The sequence below is a fragment of the Artemia sp. Qi Xiang Cuo genome, chromosome 3 (assembly GCF_049724085.1).
Source record: "Artemia sp. Qi Xiang Cuo chromosome 3, ASM4972408v1, whole genome shotgun sequence".
NCBI classification, from domain to species: Eukaryota; Metazoa; Arthropoda; class Branchiopoda; order Anostraca; family Artemiidae; genus Artemia; species Artemia sp. Qi Xiang Cuo.
The window spans coordinates 10,206,740-10,233,756 of NC_142796.1; the positions used below are offsets into that span (position 1 = coordinate 10,206,740).

The following is a 27,017-nucleotide window of genomic DNA, read 5'->3' on the forward strand; positions in this document are numbered from 1 at the left end:
TTGTATATTTCAATATTAAGGATTTTAACTTGCTGGCTCAGTAGCCTCATTCCATGGAACATCATAGAGTTTAACGCTATATGGCTAAAAATGTATGTTTAAAGTACATTTTTAAAGTTCGCCTAAAAAACTGATTAGCTATCGTAATTTGCAAGTTCTGTTATTTTCATTTTACTCGCATGCGTTTGAATACATCTTAGTTTCAGCAACGACTAAAACTGCCACTCTTAGCAGCTTTAGGTGTTGAATTTTGTGAAGCATAACATATATGTTCGCTTCTGACAGGTAAAGGTACGGATGATCCCCGTTATATTTCTATAGTAAATCGAAGTTCGGCGCACTCGGTGGTTTACCACTTAGTAAATCACTGGGACAAGACACATCGGTTGAGCAGGACTGTTCAACTGTGGTAACTCAAAAGGTACTATGAAAGTCACCTAAATAATACACACCCCCTTCCCTTTAATGCATACTTTCAACTATACGGTAGAAAGTCTACCAATGACACGCATATTCAACCTTCTTTAAACTATTCAAGGAACCTCAATTTTAAGCTTCACCTTTACTAAACTTGGATTTAAGATCCTCCTTCTAGAATGAATCAGATCCACCGATTGTGACCATCATCACTCTATCCAATTTGCTTCTTAAACACTTCACAAGTTTTTTGACTTTTCTATAACTTACTATCCCCTCTTTCTTCCTTCTAAGAAGCAGTAGAAATCCAAGCTTTTTTATGCCAAAATTATTTTCCTTTTAATTACCGTTGTTCGTTAGGTTATTACATTGCTAAAGTTATCAATCGGACTTCTTCTTCAGAAAGCCAAGCAAATTGTTCAAGGTTTTTATTGCCAACACGAATTGTTTTGTTAATATTTTGTTTGGCCTTATTTCAAGTTGATAGATACAAATTTTAATTTTCAGTGAGATGCGATTGTTAGGAAATACATAAAGATTATGTGCTTAAGAAACCCAGCGTTCAAAAATTCAGAACAGAGGTGAGAGAGCTAGAAAGTTAGTAGTGGGAGCAGCTGCACATTTATCGAAAAACACCCACGTTGATAAACTATACAACCATCAAGAAAGGTTAGGATTATAAAAATCGAATCACTGAAAGTCAAAGAGTGTGCCACTAGGAGTGGCAGTGATAGAGTGACGCTTAGTCTGAAAGAGGGCTTAAATTACTAAGAATTTATCATAAAGCAACGCTTTAAAATGCAAGTACAATGATTTTATTAATATTGTATTTAAAACATGGATTTTCATAATTCGACTAAAATTACTACATAAAAACGATATATTTTTTCCCAAAGATTATTCAGTATAGTCAATCGATTAATTTAAAACAATTCTCCGAAAATAAGATGTACCTTCGAACATTCTAACCAAGATTGATAACAGAAAGACCTTGACAGGTAGGTAAACACAAGGCTCAAAATGGTGACAAAATAATAAGCCCATTTTTTAGCAAAGATCTTACATTTTTTTGCAAAGATTATAGTTCTTTAACTCATCTTTTTTCTTAGATCTTACAGCTCATTGATGCTAGCAAAAAGTGCGAAGAGCGTCTCATTTCTGCCATATAGAAGAAAGATGAGAGAAATTTGATGATCTACTCATCATTCTTCTCAGACCGCTGATTAGAGCGGAATGATGAAAGATTTTTGAAAAAAAATTATCAAAGTTTTAAGATCTTATTTAAAAGATTTAAATTTTAAGCTTTTTATTAAAAATGTTTTAATATCTTTTTACTTTTTTGGTTGAAAAAACGCTCCCTAAGCTAAACAAGCTGTAAAGAGTCAGACTTTCCCCGGGCAAAACTATTGAGCTCTATTTAACTATTGTCTATTCGAGATCAGTGACCTTTTTTAGTCAGGAATAATTTCAATCAATCTCATTTAGAATTTGTAATAGTTTTGGTAGGTAATGTTTTTTTTTTGTGGTTTCTAAAAAATTACTGGCATATATAACATTAAAACCCCTTCTGCTCTATTGTCGTCAATGAGGACAAATAAATTAATGCATATTAAATTTGACTCTTTAAGGAAAACATGCTAGCAATATTTTGCTAATAACATTACGATGTAAGGTACCTCTCCGCATATTGAAATTACCTCTACACTTATTAACCGAAGAATAATAATGGCACAACGATAGTGCTATATTAAGCCATCTCTATTCGTCCTTATTTACATTAAAGGGTTGGACACACGTAGCTGAGTTCGGGAACTGATTTCCAAATCAGCGACGATTTTAAAAGAAATCGGCGTCGATTTGAATTGAAAAATTTTCTAGTTTTTGGCACCAATGGGTGCCGATTTTTAAAATTTTAGCATCATAATCACAAAAAATAGAGAGATAAATAAATATTCAGCCAGAGCTGTTTGAGGTGAAAGATACCACTACTGAGCTGAGACCCAAACTGAGAACTAAGCTGAAATCAATCATTTAACTATTAATAAACTCCAATTGAATATTTGTGTCCATGATTTTTTGTTTTGAAAATTTCACTAAGTAAATTTGTCTTTCAACAACGGGTTCTTGTCCCCAGCATGTGCCCCGTGATGGTGGAATCGGGTCATTAAATCGGCTACGTTTGCCGAGCTCTTAAGAGCCAATTTACACGAGGATGAAAACTCGTTGGACTTTGTAACATCCAAGCAAACCTGAGGTTTCAGGCTGGATTCGTTCGACGAAAGTACATTTTTGCTCCCATCCTACTTCATCAGTCTCTTGTTGAACCTAACGAAGAGCTCTAGTTCAACTTGACCTCAAAGTGGCAAGATGCAATGCATTTCTGCCATTTTGGCGGTTTTTTAGGCGGTTGCGCATTGAGTTTTTCAGATCGGCACATTTTTTTACGGGTAAAATCGTTTACTCGGCATATTTTTGCTAGAAAAATTCAACGGTTGATTCTTAATCGAAACCGAAGTAGTAAAGGCCATGCGGCTCCAATATTGGTGCGGGTTGAGTAAAGTTAGGTTGAACTTTTTTCTGTTTAAGCTAAGAGACTATGTCGTATGATGAAAATGAACAGTTTTCTCATTTGCCCATATTCAGTGACATGTTCTTGATCGTGACTGGGGGTTGGCCATGGGGGGGTCGTCTGTTGATCCATTTATGACTTAGAACAGGTTTGTTAAACATAATGTGTGAAATGCATAAGAAATAGCGGTGTCAGAAAGGTTGGCCTAGGTCCAAACCTATTTCACAAAGACTATGGTTAAACAAATTCGTAGTAAATCTAAGAATCAACTTGGATATCTACATCTATATTTGAACGTGATTTTCAATTTGTATAACAAAAAGACTCAGGTGATCTCAAAAATACATATTACACTTGAATATTTCATTTAATACTTTTACCACTGGTTAAAAAAGAACGAAGATTTTGCGAAATGTCAAACATATTACTCAATGATTTCAAGAGTGTATCATTTCAGGTCCTATATATTTTTACAAAATACATAATCTCAAATGGGGAAAACTCAGATCAATTGCACAAATTGCTCCAGGCGCGTTAAGATGCCATACAGCAACTCTGCGGATCTGAAATATGAAGAATGAGTGATGTATAAAAATGTATGGAAAATGCTTTTGATAAGCCAATTCCATATGTTTAGGAATATTATACAAAGATTAAGGCTTATAAGTCCGAGAACCGTTTATCAATTATTGATTAATTAGAGTATCAATGCTAAAGATTGTTTTAAAAATACTTTTTTTTGTATCAAAAATTTTTAAGTAAGGAAATTTCATAAAGGATTATCGAGGCTCAATAATAGCCGTAACTCTAAAAAATGAAACTTTCATACCAATAAATACATGAAAAGAATTAGATTTTTATCTTAATTTCAGATATATAAGTCTTATTAAGTCTAGTTGAATCCTTATTAAGTTGAGGTAATATCTACAAACATGCGGAATTTTGTATCCTTTGCCAGAAAAATGAAGACGGATGCGTATATTTTTTTCCCAGGCTTCATCTAGTTGGAAATCCCCAGCCCTTAACCCCGGATCAATCCCCCCAGGTTCAACCAACATAATGGTTTTAACAGACATAATTACAGACAATGAAAAATGGGAAGTCCTGTTTAGATTATTGCGAGCGGTGTGTTAAAAACTAACACTAACTCCAAGGAATGTGATCAAATTCTGGCACACTGGACAGGGTTCTTATATAAGGTTTTTATTGACTGGGATAATCATATAAAATTTGGACAAGACTCATTCGATGTAAATCGACAGTTCTCGATCCATTTTTAAAAGTCAAGAGTAATCAGACGGTCAGCAGCCCCCCCGCCCTTGTATTTGAAATGCTTCCAAGAAGAATATTGTGCTAACCATTTTGTTACAAATGGTTCAAATGTCAAATGGATATGATTCTAGGCTTGAACCCCCCAGCCCTTGGGTAAAGGGATGTAAGTTAATGTAAACCCGTAAAAAAATGTGCCGATCTGAAAAATTCAATGCGCAACCGCCTAAAAAAAGCGCCAAAATGGCAGAAATGCATTGCATCTGGCCACTTTGAGGTCAAGTTGAACTAGAGCTCTTCGTTAGGTTCAACAAGAGACTGATGAAGGAGGATGGAAGCCAAAATGTACTTTCGTCGAACGAATCCAGCCTGAAACCTCAAGTTTACTTGGATGTTATGAAGTCCAACTAGTTTTCATCCTCGTGTAAATGGGCTCTTAAGGGCTGGACAAACGTAGCTGATTTCGGGAACCGATTTCAGCATCAGTGGGAAAAGGATAGTGGCAAGAAACATTTGTTGAAAGAAAAATTTATGGCGTGAGATTTTCAAAACAAAGCATTACCTAAAAAACTATTACAAATTCTAAATGAGATTGATTGAAATTATTCCTGACTAAAAACGTTCACTGATCTCGAAAAGACCACGATTAAATAGAGCTTAATAGGTTTATATGGGGAAAATCTGAGCTTTTACATCTTGTTTAGCTTAGGGATCGTTTTTTCACCAAAAACTGTAAAATGGTAAAGCAATATTTTTAATACTACTCTTATAATTTAAATCTTTGTGAAATTGCATGCAAAATGCTGTAACATGTTTTTACAAATATGGAACAATATCTATAGAATCAATGTTCTTATTATACTGTTAATTCGTTCCTCAAAGTTCTCTCATATGTCTTCTATATTGAAGAGCTGAGTCGGTCGTAGAACTTGTTGCCACCATCAGTGATCTGTAAGATCTTAGAACAAAGATGATTGAAAAAACGATAATCTTTGCAAAAAGATGCAAGATCTTTGATAAAAAATGGCCTTATTATTTTGTCAACAGTTTGAGTCTTGTGTTTACCTAACTGTCAAGGTCTTTGTGTTATCAATCTTGGTTAGAATGTTCGAAGCAACATATTATTTCCGGAGAATCGTTTTAAATTAATCGATTGTCCATATTGAATAGTCTTTGTGAAAAAATACATAGTTTTTATGTAGTAATTTTAGTCGAATTATGAAAATCCATGTTTTATATACAATATTCATAAAATCTTTGTATTTTCTTTTTAAAGCGTTGCTTTATGATAAATTCTTAGTAATTTAAGCCCTCTTTCAGACTAAGCGTCACTCTATCACTGCCACTCCTAGTGGCCCACTCTTTGACTTTTAGTATTTCGATTTGATTAATGCTACAGGATATTAATTATTACATAATTTATCAGTGTTTATGTGTGTCGTTAAAGGAGAAGTGGCTCCCCCTTCTCCCTTTCGCTCTCTAGCACAACTGTATTTAATTTGTGCACAGGCGTGGTTTTTTAAGAAAATTGTATTATTGTATTTCCCAACAATATCATCTACCTGAAAAATTAAAATGTGTAGCAATCAATCTAAAAGAAGGCCATACCAAATATTAACAAAAACAATTTGTGGTGACTATACAAACCTTGAACAATTTGCTTGGCTTTCTGAAGAGGTTGAAATGATGACTGGGGTAATTTAATAATTTACATCGAACCGTGAACGAAAAGGAAAATAATTGTGGAATAAAAAGCATATATTTATAAGGCTTATGTAGATGGACTTTATTGTTTATTTTCAGTTATAGAAATCTAGAAAAACCGGTTTAAAGATCGTTCATACAAGTAGATTGTGAGATGGTCACAAGCTTTTAACATGGCAATGGCTAGGAGGAAGAGCTAATAAACATATGGATCACCTTTGCATAATGGTTGAAATGGTCATTGACGATATTAAACAATAGTGAGTATACATGTCATTTATAAACTTTCTACCTTATAGTTGAAAGTATGCATTAAAGGGAAGGGGGCGTGTATTATTTAGGTGACTTTCATTGTACCTTTTGAGTTACCACCGTTGAACTGTCCTGCTCAACCGAAGTGTCTTGTCCAAGTGATTTACTAAGTGGTAAACAACCGATTGCGTCGAACTTTGATTAACTGTAAAGATATTACTGGGATCATTCGTACTATTACCTGTCAAAGCGAACATATGTTATATTTTGCGAGACTCAACACCTAAAATTACTCAGAGCGGCAGTGTTACAACAGCTGCCAAACATATGGGGAAGCACGACTGCTAATACAATGACAATAAAATAGATTTATACGAGCGCAATCTAATATGGTTAATAGTAGGACTGTAAGAATGTGCTTTAATAATACATTTATACAAATACACCGTTAAATTATGTTATTTTCCACAAACTGACGTTTATGAATCAGTAAGTTGAGAGCCTTAATATTGAAGCATACAAACAAAATGGAATGCTGAATGGAATAAGACACATTTTATATCGGTATACTTTAATTGTTTGATTTAGTTCAAATTGTTGATTCAGTTTTTTTTTGTCTTGGGTAGAATTACTAGTTTCGTTGGTATTTGATTTTTTCCAAAAGCTTCCCATAAATAACAATGTTAAAATAGAGGTTCATGAAGATGTAATAACTTTATTGATACGCGTAAAGCAATTCAAAGTTTCAAAATAATCTTCGTAACAAATTTTGTTAAAAACAGGTTTAAACATGTAAAAAATAATATTTCTGGTTGGAACTTGTCGCTGAACAATTTTTTTATACTATCATGACTCTTTTATTCAAAAACTTTATCATGTCATGTACTCAAATCCACTTTGAAGCACACAATTCCTGATAGTTATGAACAAGATGTTTTTTAACCAACAAAAAAAGAATCACCTAAATAATACACTCTGCTTTTACACTTGCAATCAACAACTATATCGAGTGAGGAGGTATGTCTACAGATATTCGAAAAAAAGACATTTTAGAAAAATCATCAGAACAGAACTTCTCACAGAACAACCCTGACATTTCTCAAGTAAAACATCATCAAGTTGGAACATACTAGCAAACATGAACGCCATTTCGGTCTTTGCAATAAAGAGGTCTGCAGAACTGATGGGCTGGTCTGAGGCTTGTTTTTGTGAATCGAATTTAAGGACTATTTAGTGACTGTTTTTAGTAACAGTTAGCATAGTATATTAGATCCTGTGATTGTGTACGGCTACTTTTAGTAATTCCAAGCATTCTATACTATTAGTTACGGTAATTGAATTTAAATTACGACGTATATAAATCAACTTATTAAGCATAAAAGCATAAAGACTACGTTAAGGATGGCAGTGGGCTTGTGGGGTTGGTGGAACTGAGTAATACTAAATAAATCCATACACCCCAAAGATCTAGATGCCGAATCCGGAAATTTATCCCTTAATATTTTGTTTGAGATTAAGTAGCTAATAAGTCATTAAATTAAAGAGTCAAAATGACATACGTTGGAATATGCTGTTATTAAGGGTCCCTACAACTTCTAGTAAATATAGGAAATAACTACAGATTTTGTTTATAGTGGGAGCTGTAGCGCATTTTCTGCTTGTTCTTGTGATTACCTGTTTTTTTGCAATTACCTGTTTTTTTTGTTTCTTACTCAATATAATGTCTTTTCATACTGGGCCTGTTCAAAGATGTTTGATTATTATGCACTTAATATTATTATGAATATTTATGTACTCAGCTTGAAACCTTGGGTTTTCTTTTTTAAGGTTTTTGAATTGTTCCAATCCCTTACCAAACAGTGAATAATTGTTTATAATAATTGAAAGTTTTCGTTTTTTGGGCCTTCCTGATGACATTAAATAGCTGGCGGCGTTGAAACATGTAAGCTTAATGACGTAGCGAGTTGAAATTATCTTAATAATAATTTTTTCTTCGGAATTTAATACTCTATCCAAATATAATGATTATTCCCAATACTAATTTTCTGTAATAAGTTTTAAACTTTATTTGTTTACCATTATTTCTCCTTCTATTTTAAAGTGAACGCGTCGCATAAGCCTTAAACAGATAGCGTTACAAACTTGAAAAAACTGTAAACAAACCTCGAGATAGTTTTTTCCTAATCTTTCAGGTCATTTTTAAGGGTCAAGCACCCATTTGAGCTATCTATTCCCGGGTATAATCGTAATCAGCGTGTTCGATATGACTAGAAACTGCTTTCAAATTGCGTGAAACAGATGTGTCATGACGACCTGAAAATAAGCATCTTTTTGTCTATTGGCGCCCGTACTACTAACTCAATACCTAATATAATTTGGTATATATTGACTAGACTCTCCTGGTACCCAACTCTTCAGGACATTAACTTTTGTAAAATTATACTTAAGCTACTTTTGGCTATCTTGGAGAGGGGTTAGGTTAGTAAAATTCTACTTTAGCTACTTTTGGCTATCTTGGAAAGGGATTAGGTTAGGAAACTGAAACTTTCAGGGACAGGTCTACAGGCTAAAGCATGGGTAAATATTTACCAAATCATATTATTGAGTTACAACTAAAGTGAATAGGCCTATAGCTACCACTCAATGCTTTTTTATTCTCTTTATGAATATAATAATCATTTTTGCCAGAAATGAATTTTAGCCCCCACCCCAATATATATCAATTCAGGGCATATTTTTGCACAGTAGGGGGTGGGGGTTATTTTATTTCTGATGTACATGAGATGTACGTTTAAACAGTCCCCCCACCCCCATAAGGTGCAAATATATACCTTAAATTGGTATATATAGGGGTGGGGGCTGGAATTCATTTCCAACAAAAATGATTAGGCCTATTATATTTGTAAAGAGCATAAAAAATGCATTGAGTGGTAGGCTATATTCACTTTATTTGTAACTCAATAGCCTAATATGATTTGGTAAATATTTAGGTCTACCAAAGCATGTCCCTGGAAGGTATTTTGAAGCACCTGCCCCACTCCTTCTCCCTCTTGAGGGTCCTGAAATAGCACTGATTCTCGGCTTGAACCCCCCAGTCCTTGTGTAAAGGACTGCAAGTTAATGTAACTCCGTAAAAAAATGTGCCGACCTGAATAATTCACGGAGTGACTAAATAACCCCGTTATCAAACGTGAGTGACGGTTGTCTATCGTGTCCAAGATGCGTCAAGCTGGCATATGGATCTTTTGACTATTCAAAAAGAAAGTGACCAGGGATGACGGACGCCACCATTAACGGTAGCTAACAGCCGACATCCAAATCACTTTATGGCGCAATACAGGTACACAGTTAATCGAGTGGTAATCCTCTCTTAAATGGGCTCTTAAGGGTTCGGCAAACGGAGCCATGGTCAAGACCCGATTTCCCTCGCTCTTTGCACTGTAGATGGAACCGAACCATTTTTTTAAATAAAAAATTACGTAGTGAGATTTTAACAAAAAAATAACTTAGACACAAATATTCAATAAGAGATTATGATTAGTTAAAGGATTCATTTCAGCTGAGTTCTCAGTTTAGTTCTCAGCTCAGTAGCGGCATCTTTCACCACAGACAGCTCTGGCTGAATATTTATTTATATCTCTATTTTTTGTGATGATCATGCTAAAATTTTTAAAAATCGGCACCCATCGGTGCCAAAAACTAGAAAATTTTTTCAATTCAAATCGACGCCGATTTCTTTAAAAATCGTCGCTGATTTGGAAATCAGTTCCTGAAATCAGCTACGTGTGTCCAACCCTTTACTGTAAATAAGGATGAATAAAGATGGCTTAATTCAGTACTAACGTTGTGCCGTTATTAGTCTTCGGTTGTTGGGCAAACATTACTAACAAAATTAAATCGGAAATTTTGAATATGTGTAAAGGTAATTTCAATATGCGTAGAGGTATCTTACTTCGTTAGGTTATTGGAAAAATATTGCTAGTAATTGAGACGGTATAATTCATATTAAAGATAAATTAATTTATTTTTAACATTGTATAACAAATGGCAAAAATGATTTTGAAATTTTACACTCCCATTATTTTTTGAAAAAAAAAAAAAAAAAAAAGAAGAAGCATTAATAACAAAAAAAATTACAGAATACAAATGTGTTATTTCGAAAGTCATCAGTAATAAAACCCTTAAATGACCTAGATAAGAGACTGATAATTTAGAGCTCAATATTTTTGCCTGGGGACAATCTGAACTGTTACAGCCTGTTTAGTTTAGGGAGCGTTTTTTCACCACAAACAGAAAAATTGAATTCCATCTTCTATCACTTTTGTGTAAACGTCGTGAACAATTCTTCTCTAATAAGCGGTCTGAGAGGATTGATTTGTCCATAATCAAAGTTCTCTTCTCTTTGTTCTATACGGCAGAGCAGATGCGCTCTTCGCACTTTTTGCTAGCATCAGTGAGCTGTAAGATCTTAGAACAAAGATGAGTTAAAAAACGATAATCTTTGCAAAAAAATGTAAGATCTTTGTGCTAAAAAACGGGCTTATTATTTTAACACCATTTTGAGCCTTGTGTTTACCTACCTGTCAAGGTCTTTCTGTTATCAATCTTTGTTAGAATGTTCGAAGGTAAATCTTATTTTCGGAGAATTGTTTAAATTAGTCGATTGCCCATACTGAATAATCTTTGGGAAAAAAATATCGTTTTTATGTAGTAATTTTAGTCGAATTATGAAAATCCATGTTTTACATACAATACTCATAAAATCATTGTACTTTCTTTTTAAAGCGTTGCTTTATGATAAATTCTTAGTAATTTAAGCCCTCTTTCAGACTAAGCGTCAATCTATCACTGTCACTCCTAGTGGCCCACTCTTTGACTTTTAGCATTTCAATTTTATTAATCCTACAAGTTATTTATTGTAGTATAGTTTATCAATGTTTGTGTTTTGGGATCTGTGCCTTCTCTTCCCTTTCTCCCTGTTAATCGACATGACCTCTTTGTTATTAATTTTCGCCCAGGTGTTTTTTTTTACGAACAGTGTCTCTTGGCATTTCCAAATACTATTATTGCACTGAAAAATTAAAATGGTTATCTTGTCATCTAAAAGAAGCCTAACCCAAAGGTGACTATACAAACCTTAAAGGAAAATAATTTTGGCATACAAAGGCTTAGATTTCTACTGCTTCTGTAGAATGAAGAAAGAGATTATATAAATTTTTAGAAAAATAGGAAAACTTTTGAATAGATTGATAATAAAATTAGATAGAATGATATTGTCACAATTTGTGAACCTGGCTCTGTCTAGGGGGAGGAGCTTAAATAAAAGTTTAGTAGCGGTGAATATTAGAATTGAGGTTTATTGAATAGATTAATCAAGATTGAGTATACTTGTCATTTATAGAATTTCTACCTTACCGTCTATAATATTCCAGTTGATTATATGGAATTGGATTGTTCAAGTAGCAAGCCAGAGAAGGCAGCTTTTGCCAGAGGCACAAGTGAAAATTTGAAAATTATTTTTTGAATGATAATAGTAGAGCAATGATGACAATAAAAACTGATTTTTCTTTAAGAATATTTAGTCTGAAAGGGCTCAGGCTGTCAGTCATCGGAAGATTTATTTTTTTAAAGTTGCTTATTTTCTGCTGGGTACTTTCTTCTGAACTTTCTCTACTCGGTCTTTGGAGGTTTCAGCCAGAGCATCAAGAGGCGATACGACATCAAAGCTGTTCATTTTGTCGGACTTGAATGTATTCGGTGTGGCCTACCAATTAAAAAGAAGTGTTTCATATGCTCTAATTTTATTAAATAAAAATATATTCTTGCATAAATCAGATTTATATTTACTGACAACTGTATAAATGTTATAATAAATAGAAAGACATGATAGAGAGAAGATAATGAAAATTGTACGGAAATTGCTGTAGTAAAATAAAATATGTGGCCTTGTCATCCCCCCAAAGGTTAAATTAAAAACGCTACAAAAGTGCAAATAAACAAATCTTAATGACTTTTGTAAAGGTTTTTTTTGCAACCCCCTCGAACAAAACATACGCGCTCGGCCGAAAAAAAATTCTGGATATGACCCTATAAAAACTAAACTGTTTAAAATACATGTTGTTTTCAACGAAATACATTTTATAATTTTATGACGAAAGAAAAGGGTAAAAAGCATTCCCACTTTTCCCACTTTTTTGTCAACACGGATTAAAAATACGTATTGAGAAATAAATCTGGCTCTTTATTTTCTTTGACAATCTATACTTCTTTTCCGGGAAGGTTGTTTAAATCAATATGGCTGAGATATGGCACAGATATGGAATATATACGGTATATAATATACCGTATATAATTTCTTACCAAGAAAAATAAAAGTACAGAATGATCAGAAAAAGTCGAGAATAAGCGCCCAAGAGCTCTTCTGTTATATTTTCCACGGTTTGCTAAAATGTTTTAATAACTGAACTGAATTTTTCTTACTGAATCAGCAACAATCTGTTTACGGGAAAGAGCTAGAGAATTAGAAACAGTAATACCAAGCCGCCGAAAGGAAGAGACAGAAAGTACAGAAAATTCATTACATAGCAGAGGAGTAGACGAAGACAGATTATAAGATTAGAATTCACACTTATCAAGATTCAGGGACAGACTAATATTTAGGAAAGACTGAGAAACTAAAGAAACCATCGCAGAAAGAGCAGATTTAGTACGGCTAATCAACAGAATGTCATCAACACAGGCAATGTATGAAATATCAGTAGAACCAGAAAAATAAGCGCCTGAGATCTTTTCCAGAACAGTAGAAAAACAAATTTTGAAAAGGGTTGGTAATAAAAGAAAAATTTCAATACTGTTTACAATGTTAAAAAAGTATATATTAGGTAAAAGAATATGACAATCAAAATAGGGAGCAAAGATTAGGGAGCAATACCATTAGATCGTGATTTAGAAATTCATCACCTTATTTTATGTAATTTTTTTTCCTTTATCTTTTTCTTCATTTTAATGAGCTTTGAGAACGACAGAAAAAGAAAACTTCTCGCTAATGCCCATAATAAATACATATACTTTTCGGTATATGTTTAAAAAAATATTTTGGGAAAAAATATATCATTTTAGTTTCAGTGAGTATTCAATCAAATTTGTTCAGTTCTAGTCATACTTTTCTAGCAGTGAGGGCAGGGTCTTGCGTAGTGATAAATGTATATTTGCCTACTAATAATCAAAATGAAGAATCAGAACGACTATTTGCAAAAGCCAGTGAGAAATTCTATCCACTTTTCAATCTAAAGTATCTAAACACTTTTAAAAAAGTTCCCTCTTCTATTGAGTGATTCAGTAGTCGTATACTTGAGTAGTCCATACATAACAGGTGTTGCTTTTTTCTCAAAACCTCGTTCTTCAAGCTGAAGTATCTAAACACTTTAAATGTTTGAAACTAGCACTAAAATCCGATTCTTTAGATGTATGCATTGTTATCAAGATTCTATTTTTTTAAGTTTTTGTTACAATTGGGCCGAGTCACTCCTAACTTATAGTTAGTTACCTCGAACTGTTTGATACAAAAAGCTTTAGCAAACCTTCATTGGCAAGACGTGCTGGTCCCAATTCCTGTGTATCTAGTTCAAGTTTACATGCTCCTGAAAAGCCGGAAAAAGAGTCAACAGGAACTTCTCGTTTGGGAGAAAAATGGAAGTCTGAAGCTTCAAACCGTTCCTCATAATTCCCATGCAAAGCATCTATATATATTTTTGCGACTTTCTGAAGTCCGATTTTCTTTGTTTTTGTGACAACAAAACAGAGCATTTTTATAAATCATCTTGAAAGTAATTTATATAAAGACTTGAAAAAGCAAACAATTCCAACAATGTTGAACAAGTAGAGATTAAAACTTGTGTTTTACCCAATGTAAGTATGGCGGTTGAGTTGCATGGTTGTTCAGTTGCATGGTGGTTCAGTTGCACGGTGGTTTAGTTGAACGGTGATTCAGCTGTACAATGGTTCACTTACATTGGGGTTCAGTTACATGGTGGTTCGGTTACACGGGGGTTTAGTTAAAAGGGGTTTAGTTGCACGAGGGTTCAGTTAGAGGGGCTCAGTTGCATGAGGTTTCAGTAGCACAAGGGCTCAGTTACATGGGGTTCAGTTGCACTGTGGTTCAGTTACAGGGGTTCAGTTGCTTGGGGTTCTGTTACACGGTGGTTCAGTTACAATGGAAACCATTTACACGTATGTATGCATTTTACATATTAGTTATTTTTTCCATTTATATATTCTGTCGCTTCTATTTTTGCTAATCATTTATCTTTTTTTTTTTAATTCCAGGAAGAGATAGATAGAATTCCCCTTTAAGATTTGTGCAGATGCGATTCAATTTCATCGTGCAAACCTCTCTAATTATAATTTGTTATTGATTTTTTTTTCAGGAACAGATTGAGGGAATTTTGCGTGAAGACTATGCGAATTTTGCGAGTTACTAGTTCATACCTCAGAAGATATAGGAAAAAAAACTTTTGTTGCACCTTTAGAGTTGCAACGTCGAAGTCAGGGAGGCCCACCCTTAGCTCAAATTCAAGTTTTTTTTTATAGAAACAAGATCTGACAGAGGCCAGCCAAACGTCCATGAAAAGGTAGCATACTGGTATCACATACTTCACAAAGAAATATAACAAATATTCTATTTAATTCACATACCTTAGCTCTATAGTACGCACCATCTACCGAAAAGCGCACAACAGCGCAGTCCCCAATATGACTCTTCACATCAGCATAGAGAAGTGGTGGATTGCTAAGTGCTTTATACACACCAAGGAGTTCACATTGCAGATTTTGCAAGTCTTCATTTGAAAACCGTTCCAACTGTCCAAAAAACTTGTTTTCCGAGAGAACCAACATACACCATACAGATTCTACTTTAATTTAAAGTCAAGCGAGGTGGATTGCCGAAAAGCTTTGATACCGCCGCTCTGATTCCGTGTTGAGGTAAAAGTCGTGGGAACATCCTGGCTGCCAAGGTCTTACTAATTTCTTGTCCTGAAAAAAGAAAATATATAAACATAATATAATACAGGAAGACTAAAATCAAAGTTCATAGTAAAAATAAATTTAATCCATTAAAACTATAAAATTTAGTTTATAAATACAGTTTCTGTAATACTGCCTTTCCATAGCCATCAAGATAAAACGCGAGGATAACTAGACATGTGTATCGTTGCAGTAAGGGTATTTAATTCATTAATTTTTCAACCTTACTTAATAGCATAATATGGTAGTTTCACATTTAGCCCACCCAGAGGGGCTAAATTTATTAATACTAAGAAGGTCTCATTTTTTACAATTACGATAACAATTCCGACTTCACAGATCTGATGTCGGCACCATCCCCTACAATTGAGGTTGCAGTGCCATTAATAAATTTTATCTATTTTTAGCAGGGGACTGAGGAATGTGATAATCCCCTATGATAAAGAAAGTTTTTCGCAGTGGAATTTTCTCCTCTAATATTTCAAGAACGCCAGGCCGTCGCACTTTTGAAGATTTTTCTTTTCTTTCAGGGTGAGTTGAGTCGGGTTATTTAATAAATTCTTATCAGCCGGAACTCTTACTTCAAAAATTATGCAATGTATAGCTTCATCTATTCATACCATGCCTACTACTATTATTACAAAAAACTCACTACAGCACCAGCCACCTGTAGTTAGCAGAGTTCCTTCGCAATCAATTTAAAGTTCCATTCTTTATCCGCTCCCATGAAGTTGCACTTTCCTTTAAATCTTTCTTTTTAGACCTCTTGCCATCCTATTTAGGGGCAACTTTAACACGGCCTAACCCTCTGAATGATTCAGCTGTTTTTGGGTACTATGAAGTCAACCTCAGCAGCTTTAAGTGTCTCCAAAGTGCCTTATATATCACTTTGAAACTCACCCCCATCCAGTGTTAATCTAAGTTATTTTCCAAGTCTTTTAAGAGGAGTTTCCCCCTATTTTTTCCGAACTGTGACCTTAATACTGTCTCAGTCCGCTTATTGTTTCTCAGTCTCCTTCTCTTTTTCTACTTTATCTCAGTCCTTCTCTGCAACTTTCCTTCCCTACTTCCCTCATATTATCATTTTTTTTTTAGTTTGATGGAGAGTTTCTATATTTATACGTCCCCTTGCTACAAGAGAGGAAGTTTGCAGTTGCAAACTTAGTCATAAGCACGGGTAAAAATCAAAATCCAAGCTAAAACCGAGCAATAAGTTTTAGTTTATCGAAAAAACTAGTATGTTTTAACACAGCATTGAAATGAAAAACCAAAACCCTGTCCTTTGTGAGCTTTATGACTTTTAGTTAAGACAGAGTATAACTCTGTCTCACAACTTTATTTTTTTTAAACAATAAAAACTTTAGCGTAAAGAGCGAGGTGTTGAGGAGGGGACAGCCCCTTTCATATACGGAATAATTTCTGTTCGTTTTAAGTTTCAATGTCACTCCTTACTTTCAGTTAAAAACAGTTGTTTTTTTTTTTATTTCTGATCGTTTTTAGGGTTAATTCAGCTTTTATTTTGGCTTACCGTTACTGAATAAGTAAAACAAAATTTGCATATTAATTTTACTTTTCTTGGGCTAAATGGCTTTCCAATAAAGCAAAACATTTACTATACAGAAATACCAATACGGAAATTATTCTGTATATGAAAGGGCTGTCCCCTCCTCAGCGCCTCGCTCTTTACGCTAATTTTTTTTTATTGTTTGAAAAATAGAGCTGTGAGAAAGTCAAACTTTAACGTAAAGAGCGAGGCGTTGAGGAGGGGACAGCCCCTTTCATACACGGAATAATTTCTGTTCGTTTTAAGTTTTAAAGCCGTTCCTTGCTTTCAGCTAAAAAAAACTTGTTTTTTTTTATTTAATTTTTGAACGTTTTTGAATTAATACAGGTTTTGATTTTGGCTCACCGTACATGAATAATTACGAAATATAATTACGAATAATTACGAAATATGAAATATAAGTAACTAACGAATTAACTTACGTAACGAACTTCTATGTTCATACATTCTTAATACGTATATTAGGGAATTCGCCCCCTAGTCAATACCTTGTTCTTTAAGCTAAATTTCGAATTTTGTTCTTTAAAAATAACCCTTAATCACAAAGGCCGTTAATTAGAATAAATAGCTCTTATGAAAGTACTAAAACACTAGTACTTTGGCTTAAAGAGGGATGTATTGACTAGGGGGTGAACCCAATCATATACGTAATATTTTCTGTTCGTTTTAAGTTGTGATGTTGCTCCTTACTTTCAGTTGAAAAACTTTTTTTTTTATTTGATTTCTGGTCTTTTTTTAAAGAATGCTGGGAAATCTGGCGCCCCCTTCATAGCAGTAGAGATGGGGGTTCTACTCCGATCAGGGCTCCTTATATGGGCATAGAGTCATTAGGGAGAATGATTGCGTAATCGGTCAATGACCTCTTTCTCCAGGTGTGTTTTTGGCACGCTCTTAGCGAATGTTATGATCCAGAAATAGTATTGTTAAAGTTTCCGAGGCAAAATGCCAAGGTCAATGTTGTTGTTGTTTTGAACAGAGTCATTAGAGAGAACACGTGGTTAATGGGGTCAATGTTGTTGTCGTTCGAAGCAAAGTTAATGACACTTCCTTCCTGTTCGAGGCGGATGTAATGATCCAGAAATAGTATTTGTTATTGTTATTCGAGCCAAATGTTCTGAGATTCAGAGGAACAGTTAATGACATTTCCTTCCTGTTCGAGGCAGATGTTATGACCCAGAAATAGTATTTGTTTTTGTTGTTTCCGAGCCAAATGTTACGAGTTCCTAGGAAACAGTTAATCAATGTCTGGCAGATGACGTCAAGTTGATTAATGTCTTTGCATTTCCAAAGATAAAAATCTCCAATAAACAATTAAATCACAGATGATGTCATGATTGATTGATTGATATGGAAGGGGACTTAATTGGAGTTCTAACAAGAGACTTGATTCACTGGCAGATGTTTTGATCTTAGCGTAGGAAAAGGTTTCAAAATAATTTGTAATGCATTAGCGCAGAGATGCCAAACAAAAGGAACATGCTGAAATTCCGTTTGGGGATAATTTTGGCGAAACCGTTTTAGCTATTTTATGGAATTATTTCGGCGAAACAGCTAGAGACATTATAAAATATGATTTTTGAAGAGATTTTGGAAGAGGTTTTAAGTGTGGTCGTTATAATACACAAGTTTCAATTGCACAGTGTTGTGAGGTCCTCTACCCCAACCCAAAGGGCCCCGATCGCTCTACCCCAACCCCAAAGGGTTCCAAGCCCCCTCCCTCACCCCCAAAGGGTTCCAATCCCCCTACCCCAACCCCGAAGGAAGCCCCCGGTACTCAAAGGTCCCCCAACCTCCCAAAGGGCCCCCGGATCCCCAAACGCCCTCCCCGGGCCCCCAAAGGTCCACCCCGGGCCGCAAAGGTCCCCTAGGCACCCAAAGGGCTCCCGGAACCCCAACGGCCCACACCCGGGCCCCAACGGTCCACCAGAACCCCACAGGCCCGACCCCAGGCCCCAACGGTCCACCCGGCTCCCAATGGGCCCCCAGACCCCACAAGGCCCTCCCCCCCGCCCCCACAGGCCCCCGGGCTCCGAAAGGGCCCCCTAGCCCTCGAGAACCCCTCCAGACCCCCAAAGGCCCTCACCCGGGCCCCAAAGGGCCACCGGGCTCCCAAAGGACCAATCGGCCCTCAAGTGCCCCCCAGACCCCCAAAGGCCCTCTCCAGACCCCCAAAGGCCCTCCCCGGCCCCCCAAACGCCCTGCCACCGGCCCCAAACGTCCACAGGGCACCCAAACGGCCCCCCCGCCCTCAAGGGCCCCACCCAGACCCCCAAAGGACCCAGAGCTCCCAATTTTTAATACTTTTTTATGGCTTTATTATATATTTTCAGAACAAGTTCTTTTCTTAATGTCCTTCCTAAACCCATTTTACAAGTTGAAGAACCCATCCTTTACACCCATAACTTTACTTTACAGCTTTTAGGATACCTCAACACCAAGAAATACCTTTCAAAGACCATGTCAGAGCAACTTCTTTTCTTAATGTCCCTCCTAAACCCATTTTACAAATTGAAGTTCCCATCCTTTTCACCCACAACTTTACTTTAAAGTTTTTTGGATCCTCAACACCAAGAAATACTTTTCAAAAGACATTTCAGAACAAGTTCTTTACGTAATTCCCCTCCTAAACCCATTTTCCAACTTGAAGCATCCATCCTTTTCACCCACAACTTTACTTTACAACTTTTTGGATACCTCAACACCAAGGAATACCTTTCAAAAGGCATTTCAGAGCAACTTCTTTTCTTAATGTCCCTTCTAAACCCATTTTACAAAATTGAAGCATCCTTCCGTTTCACCCACAACTTTACTTTACAGTTTTTTGGATACCTCAACATCAAGAAATACATTCCAAAGACCATTTCAGAGCCAGTTACTTTCTTAATGACCATTCTAAACCCATTTTCCAACTTGAAGTACCCATCTTTTTAACCCACAACTTTACTTTACATCTTTTTGGACATCTCAACAACAAGAAATACTTTTTAAAGAGCTTTTCACATAAAGTTCTTTCCTTTCATTCACTTCTAAAACACTGTAACCCCTGGAAGCAGACATTTTTTTTACCCACCAATTGTAATTCCATCTTTTTGGACATATAAACAAAAATAATTCAATTTAAAATTAAATAACAGATAACGTTCCTTACTTAATCTCAATTTTAATAACGTTTTCCATATACAAGTATCTCGCCATTTAACCCACAATTGTAATTTAAAGCTGTTTGGATGAATCAACAGCAAGAAAAACATTTCAAAACGAATTTCAGAGCAAGTTCCTTTCTTAATGTCCCTTCTAAACCCATTTTACAAGTTGAAGCATCCTTCCTTTTCACCCACAACTTTACAGCTTTTTGGATATCTCAACACCAAGAAATACCTTATAAAAGGCATTTCAGAGCAACATTTTTTCTTAATGTCCCTTTTAAACCCATTTTCCAACTTGAAGTAACCATCCTTTTCACCCACAACTTTACTTTACAGCTTTTTGGATATCTCAACACCAAGAAATACTTTTCAAAAGGCATTTCAGAGCAAGTTCCTTTCTTAAAGTTCTCCTAGACCCATTTTACAAGTTGAAGCATCCATCCTTTTCACCCACATAATTACTTTAAAATTTTTTGTTTCTTTTGAATGCACCAATACCATGCAATACTTTTCAAAGACATTTCAGAACAAGTTCTTTTCATAATGTCCATCCTAAACCCATTTTCCAACTTGAAGTACCCATCCTTTTCACCCACAACTTTGCTTTACAGTTTTTTGAATGCTCCAACATCAAGCAATACTTTTCAAAGACATTTCAGAGCAACTTCTTTTCTTAATGTCCCTTCTAAACCCATTTTACAAATTGAAGTACCAATCCTTTTCACCCAAAACTTTACTTTACAGCTTTTTGGATACCTCAACATCATGCAATACTTTTCAAATGACATTTCAGAACAAGTTCTTTGCGTAATTCCCTTCCTAAACCAGTTTTACAAGTTGAAGCATCCATCCTTTTCACACACAACTTTACTTTACAGCTTTTCGGTTACCTCAACACCAAGAAATACCATTCAAAAGAGATTTCAGAGCAATTTCCTTTGTTAACGTCCCTTCTAAACCCATTTTCCAAGTTGAAGCTTCCATCCTTTTTACACACAACTAGACCTTACAGCTTTTTGGATACCTCGACACCAAGCAATACTTTTCAAAAGACCATTTCAGAGCAAGTTACTTTCTTAATGTCCCTTCTAAACCCATTTTCCAACTTGAAGCATCCTTCCGTTTCACCCACAACTTTACTTTACAGCTTTTTGGATACCTCAACACCAAGAAATACCTTTCAAAAGGCATTTCAGAACAAGTTCCTTTCTTAAAGTTCTCCTAAACCCATTTTACGAGTTGAAGCATCCATCCTTTTTACCCACATATTTACTTTACAATTTTTTGGTTCTTTTGAATGCGCCAATACCATGCAATACTTTTCAAAAGACATTTCAGAACAAGTTCTTTTCATAATGTCCATCCTAAACCCATTTTACAAGTTGTAGTACCCATCCTTTACACCCACAACTTTACTTTACAGCCTTTTTGAATGCTCCAACACCAAGAAATACTTTTCAAAAGACATTTCAGAGCAAGCTCATTTCTTAATGTCACTTCTAAAACCGTTTTACAAGTTGAAGCATCCTTCCGTTTCACCCACAACTTTACCTTACAGCTTTTTGGATACCTCAACACCAAGGAATACCTTTCAAAAGCAATTTCAGAGCAAGTTCCTTTCTTAATATCCCTTCTAAACCCATTTTACAACTTGAAGCATCCTTCCGTTTCACCCACAACTTTACTTTACAGCTTTTTGGATACCTCAACACCAAGAAATACCTTTCAAAGGGCATTTCAGATCAAGTTCTTTTCATAATGTCCATCCTAAACCCATTTTACAAGTTGAAGCATCCATTCTTTTCACCCAAAACTTTACTTTACAGCTTTTTGGATACCTCAACACCAAGAAATACTTTTCAAAAGGCATTTGAGAGCAACATCTTTTCTTAATGTCCCTTCTAAACACATTTTCCAACTTGAAGTACCCAACTTTTTCACCCAGAACTATACTTTACAGCTTTTTGAATGCCCACAACACCAAGCAATACTTTTCAAAAGGCATTTCAGAGCAATTTCCTTTCTTAATGTCCCTCCTAAACCAATTTTACAAGTTTAAGCATCCATCCTTTTCACTCACAACTTTACAGCTTTTTGGATGCCTCAACACCAAGAAATACCATTAAAAGACATTTCAGAGCAACTTCTTTTCTTAATGTCCCTTCTAAACCTATTTTCCAACTTGAAGTACCCATCCTTTTCACCCACAACTTTACTTTACAACTTTTTGGATACCTCAACACCAAGCAATACTTTTCAAAAGGCATTTCGGAGCAAGTTCATTACCCATTTTACAAAATTGAAGTACCCAACTTTTTCACCCAGAACCATACTTCACAGCTTTTTGGTTTTTTTGAATGCGCCAATACCATGTAATACTTTTCAAAGACATTTAAGAGCAAGTTCTCTTCATAATGTCCCTCCTAAACCCATTTTACAAGTTGAAGTACCACTCCTTTTCACCCACAACTTTACTTTACAGCTTTTTGAATGCTCAAACATCAAGCAATACTTTTCAAAGACATTTCAGAACAAGTTCTTTTCTTAGTGACCGTCCTAAACCCATTTTACAAATTGAAGTACCCATCCTTTTCACCCAAAACTTTACTTTACAGCTTTTTGAATGCTCCAACACCAAGCAATACTTTTCAAAGGGCATTTCAGAACAATTCTTAATGTCCTTCCTAAACCCATTTTACAAGTTTAAGTACCCATCCTTTACAGCCAACACCAAGAAATACTTTTCAAAAGGCATTTCACAACAAGTTCCTTTCTTAATATCCCTCCTAAACCCATTTTACAAGTAGAAGTACTCATCCTTTTCACCACAATTTTACTTTACAACTTTTTTTCTTAATGTCCCTCCTAAACCCATTTTACAAGTTGAAGAACCCAACTTTTTCACACACAACTATGCTTCACAGCTTTTTGAATGCCCACAACACCAAAAAATACTTTTCAAAAGGCATTTCAGAACAAGATATTTTCTTAATATTATTCCTAAACCCACTTTACAAGTTGAAGTTCCATACTTTTTCATCCGCAATTATACTTTACATCTTTTTGGATGCCAAAACATCAAGCGATACTTTTCAAAGACATTTCAGAACAAGTCCTTTTCTTAATTTCCCTCTTAAACCCATTTTACAAGTTGAAGTACCGATCCTTTTCCCCCATAACTTTACTTTGCAGCTTTTTGAATGCCCCAACACCAAGCAATACTTTTCAAAAGGCATTTCAGAACAAGTTCTTTTCTGAATGTCCTTATTAAATCCATTCTACAAGTTGAAGTACCCATCCTTTTCACAACAACTTTACTTTACAACTTTTTTTTCTTAATGTCCCTCCTAAACCCATTTTACAAGTTGAAGTACCCAACTTTTTCATCCAGAACTATACTTCACAGCTTTTTGAATTCCCACAACACCAAGCAATACTTTTCAAAAGGCATTTCAGAACAAGTTCTTTTCTTAATGTCCATCCTAAACCCATTTTACAAGTTGAGGTACCCATCCTTTTCACCACAACTTTACTTTACAACTCTTGTGCACGCCACAATATCATACAAGTTTCCACTTCAGTTCAGATTTTTTGTACACGCCACAATATCATGCAAGTTTCCACTTCAGTTCAGATTTTTCTCAAAGAGATGAAAAAATTTAAAAGACTGTTCCAAATTTTTCATAGAAGAAAGAAAGTTCCAGTTGTCCTCTGAATTTTATTTAAGAACTTACAGTTCAATTCTAATTTCTCCAAAGAAAAGAAAAATCTTCCACTTCAGTTCTTAATTTCACAAAGACACAAGGAAACTTAAAGTTCTATTTGAAATTTTTCCGTAGAAGATAGAAAAAGCTATACCATAGTTGTGAATATTTTCCCAGAAGATAAAAATTTCTACTTCAATTTTAAATTTTCTCAACGAAGTGAAGAAAAGTTCAAGTTCTAGTCATCATGCAAGATTCCACTTCAGTTCAGATTTTTCTAAAAGAGATGAAAAAATTTAAAATTCTGTTCCAAATTTTTCATTGAAGATAGAAAGTTCAAGTTATCTTCTGAATTTTATTAAAGAACTTACAGTTCAATTATAACTTCTCCAAAGAAAATAAAAATCTTCCACTTCAGTTCTTAATTTCACAAAGAAACAAGGAAATTTAAAGTTCTATTTGAAATTTCTCAATGAAGTGAAGAAAAGTTCAAGCTCTCTTCTGAATTTTCTCAATGAAAAAGAAATAAGTTATTGATCAATTCTATTTTTCCTAATAATATAAAAAGGTTCTACTTCAGTTCAGATATTTCCCCAAAGACATAAATTTAAAATTCTCCTCCAAATTTTTTGTAGAAGATAGAAAAAGTTACACATTAATCGTGAATATTTCACTATGAAGATAAGGAGCTACTTTTCTCATTGATGGGAAGAAAAGTTCAAGTTCTTTTTATAACTATCCATATGAAAAGAAACAAGTTTCAGATCAATTCTATTTTTCAAGAAAAAATTAATATTTTCAACTTCAGTTCGGATTTTTCTCAAAGAGATGGAAAAATTCAAAATTACTGTTCTAAATTTTTCATAGAAAAGAAATAAAATACAGATCAATTCTATTTTTCAAGAAAAATTAAAAATTTTCCACTTCAGTTCAGATTTTTCTCAAAGAGCCGCATAAATTTTAAATTACTGTTCTAAATTTTGCATAGAAGATAGAAAAAGTTATACGCTGATCATGATAAGTTAACTCAAGTTTGAATTTTATTAAAGAACTTACTGTTCAATTTTAATTTCTCCAGAGAAAAATAAAAATCTTCCACTTCAGTTCTTAATTTCACAAAGACACAAAGAAGTTTAAAGTTCTCTTCTGAATTTTCTTAGAGAAAAGAAAAAAGTTATAGTTCAATTCTAATTTTTTTTTCAAAGGAAATAAAAAATCTCCAACTTTTTAATAAACATTCTAAGCGCTTAACATGCTAACTTTTCATAAGACAATAGAAATATAACAAAGTAATGCATAAAATATTTTTATTGAAGTAACAACATGCAGTAACAACATAAAAATACAAAGTCGACCTGGGGGGGATTTTCTGGCGAGTATGGTTAGGTTAGATTAGACTAGATTAAGTTAGGTTAGATTGGGTTAGGTTAAGTCAGGTTAGGTTAGCTAAGTTAGGTTAGCTAGTAAACATCTCTCCATGTTTAAGTTAGGTTAGGTTAGGCTAGATTAAATTATGTTAGGTTAAGTTAGGTTAGGTTAGCCTACGTACGCGTGCGTATTCTATGATCAGATCAAAATCATTGATAGAATCAAGACCAAAACAGTATCAAAAGGGTGGAAAATGACTTAAAAATGGAAGGAAACTGTATGATTATTACAATATTGGGTAAAATTATAGATTAAGAGTTTTTAACTATTTGGGTAAGTAGCCTAGTTGAACTAGACAAATAAAAGTTGAAGAAACAGATCCAAAGCCTCAACAATGTCATGGGAAGGTTTTTTGAAGTAGCCTAATAGCCCCATCACTTTTTCTCCCCAGAGGACACTGAGGTATAAAGACTATGAGTAATTTTTAATGTTATAAAAGTAAAATTTTCAGATTTAGATTCACATCTAAAAAAAGGCACTAAAAGAACATTTTGAGCCTTGCGTGATCCTTGATATAACTTCAAATCTACCACTCAATGCTTTTTTATTCTCTTTATGAATATAATAATCATTTTTGCCAGAAATGAATTTTAGCCCCCACCCCAATATATACCAATTCAGGGTATATATTTGCACATTAAGGGTGGGGGGTTATTTTATTTCTGATGTAAAGGAGATGTCATTTTAAACTTTCCCCCCACCCCCCTACGGTGCAAATATATACCTTAAATTGGTATAGATAGAGGTGGGGGCTGGAATTCATTTCCAACAAAAATGATTAGGCCTATTATATTTGTAAAGAGCATAAAAAAAGGCATTGAGTGGTAGGCTATATTCACTTTATTTGTAACTCAATAGCCTAATATGATTTGGTAAATATTTAGGCCTACCAAAGCATGTCCCTGGAAGGTATTTTGAAGTACCTGCCCCACTCCTTCTCCCTCTTGAGGGTCCTGAAATTTACCTACATTACAGGTCCATACCTATTGAAATTTTGACAAAACAACATTTTACCTGAATTTTCAGTTATCAGTTTCTTTTTCTCTGGCTTTAGTTCTGAAAATGCAATTTCTGTTATTTTAGTAGAATATTGAGCCCTAAGCTATGAATGTTTTTTTTTTTTTTCAAAACTTTGGAAATGTATTTACATTTATTTAAAATATTATAAATTGGGATTGAGCAAATTTGTGAAGCTTAAAACAATTTTTCTGTAATTCATTTAAGCAGAATATCTATTTTGCAAGGTTTCACTTTTATAACACACATATTTAAAGAGGGTTTAAAAACCCTCTAGAGGGAGAAATAGTGGAGGTAGGTACTTCAAAACACATTCCCATGACATACTTTAACCTGTAGATCCATCCCTGACAGTTTCATTGTCCTAACCCAACCCATTTCCAAGATAGCCAAATGTAGCTAAGGTAGAATTTTACCTTAATTTTTAACAACTGTTGGCAAGTTTTGCATGAAGTGACTAAAGCAATCAAAATAGAACAAAGCCCAAATTAGGCCTGTTGAGAAGGAAACATGTTATGAAAACAATTCTTGCTTTATAATAGGTTGTGCAGAATAATTGTTGTTAACAAAGTCTGACAACAGCTCCACTATAATTTACCCCTCCCCCCCTCATATGTACATACAAATCAGAGCTGGAGTTAGGTTTTTTTCTTGGGCATGGCAAATGTAGACTTCACTGCTCCTAGCGGCACCATCAACACTGTTGATTTTACAATTTTTGCCCATAAATATTACAGGAGCTTGTTTTGCTGCCCCCCCCCATTTGTGGAATATGGGGCACTTGTAATTTATAGCCCAAATTACATTTTTACCATTTGTTTTTCTGATTCTTGATTTTTTGTCACAGCTGATTTAATTTACCACTACATGGGTTGAAACAAGAATGATGAATAGGAAATAGCCTACATCATTTGGGCTAGGCT

At 34.7% G+C, this 27,017-nt stretch overlaps 1 protein-coding gene across 1 annotated transcript; it reads right to left on the reverse strand.

Moving 5' to 3' along the window:
• Positions 1-11,846: 11,846 nt before the first annotated feature.
• Positions 11,847-26,557, reverse strand: LOC148953749 (uncharacterized). Its single transcript, XM_089085878.1, has 3 exons — positions 26,511-26,557; positions 14,906-15,244; positions 11,847-11,975 (listed from the first exon to the last, which is right to left on the reverse strand). The coding sequence occupies exons 2-3, from the start codon at positions 15,104-15,106 to the stop codon at positions 11,847-11,849; spliced, it is 330 nt and encodes a 109-aa protein (XP_088942004.1). The 5' UTR covers positions 15,107-15,244; positions 26,511-26,557.
• Between the last annotated feature and the right edge of the window lie 460 nt (positions 26,558-27,017).